Source organism: Eptatretus burgeri, chromosome 2 (assembly GCF_056783735.1).
Source record: "Eptatretus burgeri isolate ZD-2024b chromosome 2, Ebu_testis_v1, whole genome shotgun sequence".
NCBI classification, from domain to species: domain Eukaryota; kingdom Metazoa; phylum Chordata; class Myxini; order Myxiniformes; family Myxinidae; genus Eptatretus; species Eptatretus burgeri.
This window is the reverse complement of record NC_140962.1, coordinates 128,108,805-128,117,459: the sequence shown is the minus strand read 5'-3', so window position 1 is coordinate 128,117,459 and position 8,655 is coordinate 128,108,805. Positions and strand designations below refer to the sequence as shown.

General features: G+C 44.6%; 2 protein-coding genes across 2 annotated transcripts in view; one reads left to right on the top strand and one right to left on the bottom strand.

Moving 5' to 3' along the window:
* LOC147033064 (beta-4C adrenergic receptor-like) overlaps window positions 1–7,375 on the top strand; it is a 16,467-nt gene extending 9,092 nt beyond the window's left edge. The window contains exon 2 of the mRNA XM_085871175.1: window positions 6,237–7,375. Coding sequence (XP_085727301.1) covers window positions 6,237–6,608 — 372 coding nt within the window. The 3' untranslated portion in view covers window positions 6,609–7,375. The remainder of the gene's footprint in view (window positions 1–6,236) is intronic.
* Window positions 2,257–4,076, bottom strand: LOC147033065 (uncharacterized). Its single transcript, XM_085871903.1, has 2 exons — window positions 2,860–4,076; window positions 2,257–2,597 (listed from the first exon to the last, which is right to left on the bottom strand). Exons 1-2 carry the CDS (start codon window positions 4,049–4,051, stop codon window positions 2,257–2,259), a joined length of 1,533 nt encoding a protein of 510 aa, XP_085728029.1. The 5' UTR covers window positions 4,052–4,076.
* Window positions 7,376–8,655: the final 1,280 nt, after the last annotated feature.

The window sequence follows — 8,655 nt, the reverse complement described above, 5'->3', positions numbered from 1 at the left end:
TTGGTGGTCGATATAAGGAAAGTGTAAAATTCTGTAAATTGACCATGAAAAGGCATATTCAAATATTATGAGCCAGTATTTTCGGTAAAAAAGCCATTATTTCATTTGTAAATTGCTCCTCTCCTGAAACTTTTCACTGAAAAGTACCGATTATTGTTTGGAGAACAAGAGTCAAATGATATTCATCACATTCAATGGGGTTGGAATCAACAAAAATTGCATTATAGATTACATACTTTACTCTATTTTGAAAAGGGAACTGATAATCATGATAATGACAAACTCAGAAAATGTAGTCAAATTATTGCACACTTCACTTTGAAGCGGCTACGGTTTACTGTCTACTACCATTCTACCAGAACACATGGTACACGCATACATCAGTCAAGTACAATATGAGTTTCTGAGCTCAAGTGTACTGGCTCTGGATCAAGAAGTCAACACTTTCACAAGCAATGCAACTTTGCATTTGCACATTCTAAGCTCGGCCGATATCTCTGTCTGTGTCTACTGCGTCTGTCTACTGGCATTCTCATTCACAAGCACACAGTCCAGTGCATTGCAGATTAGCCTTCTTGCAATTGCAGTGGTTTCTACAGCCTTTTTTGCAGCCGCACGACACCAGCTCGAAGCAGCTTTTTGAAGCCTCAGGGAGTGTGGTCCAGAGCGGTTCATAGGACCCATCCTCTGTTTGCCGCCAGCCCCAGCTTGTTGGTGATGGATGCACGGGTTTAGGGACCAAGACCTGCCCCCAGACATAGCCACCCTGGAAGACTGATCTCTTCACATGCTGTTGCAAAGCATCGTAGGTAGGTGGGATGCGCTGGACGGAGTTGCTCTTGGCGAAGAGTTTCTTTCTGGCCTCGTTGATGTCCGTATATGGACTGGTGCGGTCATAGAGGGGCACCACAAACCTTACAATGCAGTGCATTGTGTCATCCTAGATGTTGACTGGTGTGATGGTCAGGGTCACAAGAGAAACTGTCTGTTCTGGAAACGATATCCATGTGGCCCAGGCAGATTTCTTCCCATGCCCCACGAATGCTGATACCGTGTCACATCCGGTCATGGCGTGGAAGACAGGGAGGGCACGTGCCTTCTGTGGACCAAGGGAAGCAGCTATTTCATGGGCAGGGATGTAGCGGTAGTTCTTGCCCATCCCAAAGGTAATTCAGAGTTTTTACCCAAAAGGTAACCCAAAGGTAATTACCCAAAGGTAATTGTTTCTTCATGATGACGTGTCTCGTCATTGGCATTTGGATGCATGTTCGCCTCCTCAAACTCCATGATCACTCTGGCCACCTCGGGTCCGGCGACCATCCAGCGCCTCAGAGCACTGGGATTGTCCGTCAGGCCAACGGCACCTCCGTCACCCTTGACACGGGCATTGTTTTGTTCATGCGCTTGGTCAAGAGGAATTGCTGAGAATGCCCTCTTGGTCTTTTGCACTGTGAAGTGGCCTGCCTTGAACTCATTGTAGATCTCTGGGTGCTGTTGTGGAAGTTTTGCCATGTCACGCAGATGGACCAGTATCCACCGGGCATAGTTTATTTGGTCCAGCGCGAAGAACCATGGGACTATCTCAGTGAGAGCATCCAGGTACATGATGAAATCTCCCTCTCTCAGAGATCGCACGTAGATTCGGATGGAGAGCTCCAGATCCAGGACTGTTGCCCAGTACAAAAACTGGGGAGAGTTGTTCTCTTTCTCATGGCACCAGTCTTCGAAGTCCTCAGGAGGCTGGTCATCTTCTGCACTGGCGCTGTGCTGATCGTATGCACGTTGTTGGAGTATGTACAAGGCAGCTGCTGTGAGCTGGTGTGCCCTTCTTGTGCGTGTCACGTGAGAGGCCTGAATAAAGGAGTCAGCGGGTCCTGCAGTAGCAATCTCTGCCTGTGTGAGTGCATGCGTCCACCCGCTTCCCTGCAACCAGTCACCTAATGTCGTCAATGCTGCCATCTCGACATGCAGGCCTCCGAACATCACCACCAGTTTGTCTTCCCCATGTGTTTCCGGCCACTTCCACTGTATCTGCTTCGCAAGAGCAAACAGTGGCTGGTCAAAAGCCAGAACAGGCATTTGGCCCGGGTTGAGATGCTCAATGGCACTTCTGACCACATCCATGGAGTGTCTAATCATTGCGACTGTGTGTGCACTCTCATGGAACAGAAGAAGCAGTGAAGTTGGCGTGATGATTGCTTGACCAGGCTCCTGGCGGCTGGCATGGTATGCAGCCCATGATGTCTTCTGAAAGACTCAATCTGTGGTCACATCTTGTACTTCGCGTGCACTTCTCAGGTTCTCTAGCCACTCATACTCTTTCTCCTCATGCTCTGCAAAGCTGGCCAGTTTCAGAGAAGTCACAGAGGTGGCTGGTACTGTTGAGCCCTTGACAGTGGAAGCAATGGGTGGTACCTCAGTGTAGTACTTAGGTAGATGGTCAATGGTCCTTGATACAGCAGGCCCGCCAGTGATGACAATCCCACATTCCACTCCTCCATCTGCACACGCTGGGTGTTGCAGGACAGAGATCCCTGTTCCATGGAACGAATCCTTTGCTGTTGTGGAACTAGGGTTGTGGTCGATGTTGTCCACAGCTGTGGTCGTGAACACACTACCACGCAGGGTTGGTGGGCAGACCACTTGTTCTGTTCAGAACATCTGACACGCCCGGTTTCCCATCTCTGCAGAAAGGTGCAGGACATGGTCGTATGAGATGCTGAGACCACAACTGAAGAGCTTGTCCACTAGTTCCCTCTTGCGAGTCTCAGCATGCAGCATCAGGCCAATGTACATTGGCAGAAGAGTTTCTTGAGATGTGGCATGTCTGACAGCTGGATGTTCTTGTGTCTTTTTTACCAATAGGAGAGGTGGTTCTTTTCTGCTTCTGGCGATGCTTGGCACCGTTGAATTTCAGGAGCTGTGCAATGGACAAAGCTGCCTGTCTTGAAGGAGCATCAAATTGATTCTTGATGGAGGGTCCATGCAGCACCATATTTACCAGTGAAAGTAGCACAGGTGGCACAGCCTCCTGCTGGCAGTCTTCCTTGAATGAGTCAGTGAATGAGTTGGCTTCCTCAAACATGAATCGACGAACTATCTGTGAAGCTCGAGCGAGGTGAACTAATTCACTTTCACAGTCCAGCTCGCAGGCTTTGCCAAGTGCCTCATCAAATGCCAACAGGACATCTCGTTCTTTGCTCTGTGCCCGTAGGCATGGGAGCTCGGCTAGTAGGCGTTCTTTCAGCCTTGTCATATTCACTCTCATGTCCAAGGGAACTTCAAAATGCTCCATTCTGCTTGCGTACAGGTTTGCTAGGTCGGCAAGTCTGAATACAGGAGATGTGTCCTCTTCCAGGTGAGAATCTTCAATGTAAAGGGCAAGTTCTGCCAGCACAATTCCGGAGACCACACTTTCATGACCAGTCTTGGCTTCAGCATTGACAGAGGACTTTGCGCGATTGTAGAGAGACATTAAACACTTGGAATGATACTTGACATCAATAGCTTGAATATCACCCATGCTGAGCCATGCCAGCAGTTCGTGGTCTCCAATTTGTGTTGCACACTGCCACACACGCTGATCAATCTTGAAGGTGGTGGCTTCATGTAAGGTGTCCACACCAGACTGTCTGCAGAAGAAGCATGAGGGTTGACTAGAGGTACTTGATTCTGCACTGAGTGACCTGGTGCGCTTTCCTGGAACGGCATTGCTTTCACCAGATGAGCTGCCTCCTGCTGGCCTCTTCTGTACTCTTTGCAACTTTGTTGTATTAAAACGAAGCATGCATCGTTTATAATAGACAGCTTTGTGAGCAACCAATGCGGCCTCGATGCCCTCTCCTTCATCAAGTCTATCAAGCTGCAGCGTTCTGGGTAGTAAGCCCAACTCTCCAAACTGCATCACATTCCCGGCCAGTGTCTTGTACCCACTCCCTTTGTTTGGGCATTTCGTATTTTCTGGGCAAACAAGGGACTCTGCTGTGTCCTCCTGGCATATGGCACACAGTTCCCAGTTTGTGTTGGATGGGCCAACAGACGCACGGTCCATGGAAGAATGCACTAGCTGGAACTTCTTTGACTTGGTCACTCCCACTCGTGTTGACTCCGCTCCTGATGATTAATTATCACTCCATATTCTGCAAAGACAGAAAACTCTTTGTTACCACACTAATACTACTTACTACTACTACACCAATACTATGAATTACAACACCACTTCCACCACCACCACCACCACAACAAAATACTTCTGAACCTGTTACTGATGCTGTGTGCGTAAATGGATTTTCCCATAAAAATGACCATTTTTCCCCAATACAATGGTTGGAAATATAATAAATCAACACAAATGACATTTGTATTGTTTTCCTTTGTAAATACAGATCACATGGAGTATTTATCACCTCTGAGAAACCGACAAAGAGAATAACAATGACAAATATCCCATGTTGTTAAAGTAGAATGGTGGCCATTTTGGAAAATGGCCGCCAAAGCTGACCAAGGCAAAATCTCGAGTGGCTCCATATCCAGAATTGTTCAGAATACATTAGTCAACATATGTACCAATTTTGGTGCTTTTAGGAAAAGTCGAACAATTGGTATGCTCTGCTGCATTACGACTTGGCATGGAACAGGCCGCAATGATTTCTTCACGATAAAGTTGTTGTTTTCACTTTTCTCTCTCATATTATCAAATGCCTGTTCAACATAGCGAAAATCGGAGGGTACATTGCAATGCTTATAAACATCTGGAGATGTCAGCGTGCATGGCTTGACAATTAAGGCGTCTCTGGTAGCTGTATGTTTAATATGTTGCTAATCGCATCCCAAACTAGCCGTTTCTTAACAACTATTTCATTGGAGTGCAGCTTGAGTGCTTAATCCACTTGGTGAGTGCTCTCCAATCTGCTTGGTTGCTTGTTTCAGGAAAAGTGTCCGTGCTCTCAAGGGAACATCGATTAGACCGATGTACATATCCGACTGTGTTGGGCCCTGCGGTGCCTTGCAGATGTTTTCCCTGGAGGTGCCTCATCCGCTGAAAATGTGCAATTTTATTTTTTACAGGATATCGCTTTGTTTAACATTTTTGTGCAATCTCCTAACGTAATCCACCCCTCACTTCAACATCAATAGACATATAAAAACGATAAGGTCCAGCCAACAACGTGTTTGCCATGATGTGGATGTGAAGGCATGGAACGTAGATCGCCATTTTGTGTTCTGCACCTTGATATATTTTTCAATTAAGTTTTACTAATTTCCCACTTGAATTCCTCTTTCAAAGGGAAATCTTTGTGTTTGTCGTTTTAAAGTATTTCATGCATGTGTACACTTATAAACTGTATTGCCTGAACACAAGTGTGTGTGTGTGTGTGTGTGTGTGTGTGTGTGTGTGTGTGTGTGTGTGTGTGTGTGTGTGTGTGTGTGTGTGTGTGTGTGTGTGTGTGTGTGTGTGTGTGTGTGTGTGTTTGATGGACCATGCTCTTGATAGAACATTGGTGCTGTCGAAGAAGTTTCTTGTCAAGGGTTTTCATGGGGAGTTTGACATTGACTTCCCAGCGTTGTTTGTTCTCTCTGTCTCTCTCTCTCACTCTCTCTCTCTCTCTCTCTCCCTCCAAGTAAGGAAGTAGTACTTACCTTGTTTTCCAAAAATCTTTCGTACGACTTGGCTGTGGTTAGAACGCTGAGCTCCCAGACACAGAGAAGACGCACTGAGCATTACACGACAGTGTCAGTCTGGTATATTGATGATTACACACACAAGAATACACAAGGAACTTAATTACTGGAGGAGGCCATTTGGGTCATTATGCCTGTGCTATGTCACCACGATATAAATCCATTACATCCATTTACAGATTCCTGGGGGTGGAAGAAGAGGGTTCGGGGACCCACCAAACTCAGATTTAGAGCCAGTGCTCTTACCATTACATCGTCGTCGTCGTCGTGTATGTGTGCGCGTTCACAAAAATGGCAGTCACTGTGGGACGTCAGACGAGGTTGATATTTTAAATGCAAATGGGTGTGTTTTTCATCTTGGGATTGCTGCTCTAAAAGGCATCTGCTGTTCACATCCGTCAGTGGTTATGATGCTTTTATAGTCTTTCGGTTGGTAAAAAAAAAAAAAAACCCACGACTCGAACACTTTTTCATCAAAAAAAATTGAATATGTTGATTGAAAATTGATTTTCACAGAGTGTTAACAAAACTTCTTGGCTCTGCATTGTTCCCAGGCCCGACGGTCAATCCTGAATGAAAAACGACCTGATGTCACCGACAGAAAAAGACAACGTACCTCTGAGCAGCAGAACTCAAAAAATCATCGGGCACGAAAAGCTCTGGGTCTCGTCATGGGAGTTTTCATCATTTGCTGGACCCCCTTTATGATTGTGTATCCACTCAGATGTTTTTGTCTGACATGTGTCTCAAATGTCACACTTCTTTTTATAAACTGGTTTGGGTTTATCAATTCGACATTTAACCCTTTTCTGTACTCCAGAAGCCCTGACTTCATGGAGGCGTACAAAAAATTACTTTCATGCAAAACACGTCATTCTTCTCATTCAAAAACAAACCAAACCTCATGCATTAAACTCCGTGAATGAAACATTTCAAGAGGTTTAGAGATCAGCACAATTAATACTATAAAACATGATCATGGATACAAAGTATATTATCATGATGGAGAAACTACTCTGTTCTTATTATGAAGGAAAAGTGTTGATTGGCAAAGTGCACACACACACACACACACACACACACACACACACACACACACACACACACACACACACACACACACACACACACACACACACCGTCGATACTTTGAGGCTTGGGAAGGTTCCATTCCATATTCTGAAACTCATATATGGAGATAACAATCAACGACAAACACACTTTGGAAAATTTTGGCTAAAATATGCTCCTGAGTCTCATTTTTGACACAATGCATGATGAAATGTACATGGAAATAGGGGGAACTCCTCGTAGTACATTAAAAAAACAATGCCACATCTGCCTCTCCATTTGGTGTATGAGCACACATCGGCTGAATATTCACAAAGTGGTTATTTTGGAGTTGAGGTCGCACATTGTCTCAAGAGTGTTTTTCCCCTATTCTGTCACTCCTTATAATGTTATTAAAAATCCACTCCAATGATTCTCCACACGCCATTCCTGTGTACCAAAGATCCTCTTGGGAAAGAATGTGGGTCTGATGGGGGGACACAGGACGCACCATTGCTACAGGGCAAACTGTGTTTGCGAGTGGCAGTTCAGTACAGTGTGAGTAAAATTCAGTGCAGTGCAGTGCAGCATCCCACAGTTGAAGAGCATTGTCCTGGTCAGCATGAGTAATGAACATGATCCACGTCGTGCTATGGTCATAAAGCTGTCAGATAGTAGTAGAGCAGAGAGTTATTGGGATACAGTTCTGTTAACGTGAGGGGTGTGGGGACTTGGCCACGAAAACAGAACTGGCGAGAATTAACCGCTGGAGTGCACGGCTCTGCACCTACAGGCATCAAATAGGAGGTTCACTTCTCTCCTTTTCCCCATTATCTACTCATTTCTTTATCAACCCCCAGGAAGATTTTCATTTGTTTTGATTTTCTGTCACCTTGCCCTCAGTCCTTTGTGAGAACAGGTCAACGGCCATCGTTGGGAGGGGGGTATTTTCTTAATAATCATTTCCCTCATCGAAGGATTCGGAGAAGTATTGCATTTCGGTCCGTTTGTTTGTTGTTTGGCAAAAAAAATCTTTTTTTTTGACAAGTATGTTGATCACCTCCTTTTATTTGTGTGTTTGTTACTTGGCAAATGTTTTTTCTGTTTGTTTAACAAGTATGTTGATCACCAACTTTTGTTTGTTTGTGTGTGTGTGTGTGTGTGTGTGTGTGTGTGTGTGTGTGTGTGTGTGTGTGTGTGTGTGTGTGTGTGTGTGTGTGTGTGTGTGTGTTTATGTGTTTGTTTGTCTGTCCGCTCGAGTCCAGCCCAAACCGTTTAACCGATCGTTCTGAAATTTTCAGCGATTAATGTGACTGACCCTGCAGCGGTCACACATTGAAATTTCGTAAAATTTGATCGACCTAAAAGGTCTACATCGGCCAATAAGCCAATTTGAGCCAAATTTTTCCAAAACCCTCAAATTTCATCCGATTGACTTGAAATTTGAATAGTATTTGCAGATCTGGACATTGAATCCAACCACTTATTTATTTTGAGGTTATCATAGGTCAAAAAGTCAGCATAGGCCATAAGGTCAAGCCAAAATTGGACGAAATTTTTAAATTGTTCTAAAATTGTTAATTTTCATCCAATTGAATTGTAATTTGAAGAACATTTGCATACCAGTTCGCTGAACAAAACCACCGAATAATTTTGAGGTCACATCGGCCGAATTTCTAACATCCTCATTTTTCATCTGATTGACTTGAAAAATGAAGACCATTTGCATATGAGGTCGCTGAATGCAACCACCAAATAATTTTGAGGTCAACATAGGCCAAATTTCAAAAATCCTCAATTTTCTTCTGGTTGATTTGAAATTTAAAGATCATTTGCACATGAGGTCGCTGAATACAACCTCCTCATAATTTTGAGGTCAACAAAGGCCAAATTTCTAAAATCTCTTCTTCTTCTTCTTCTTCT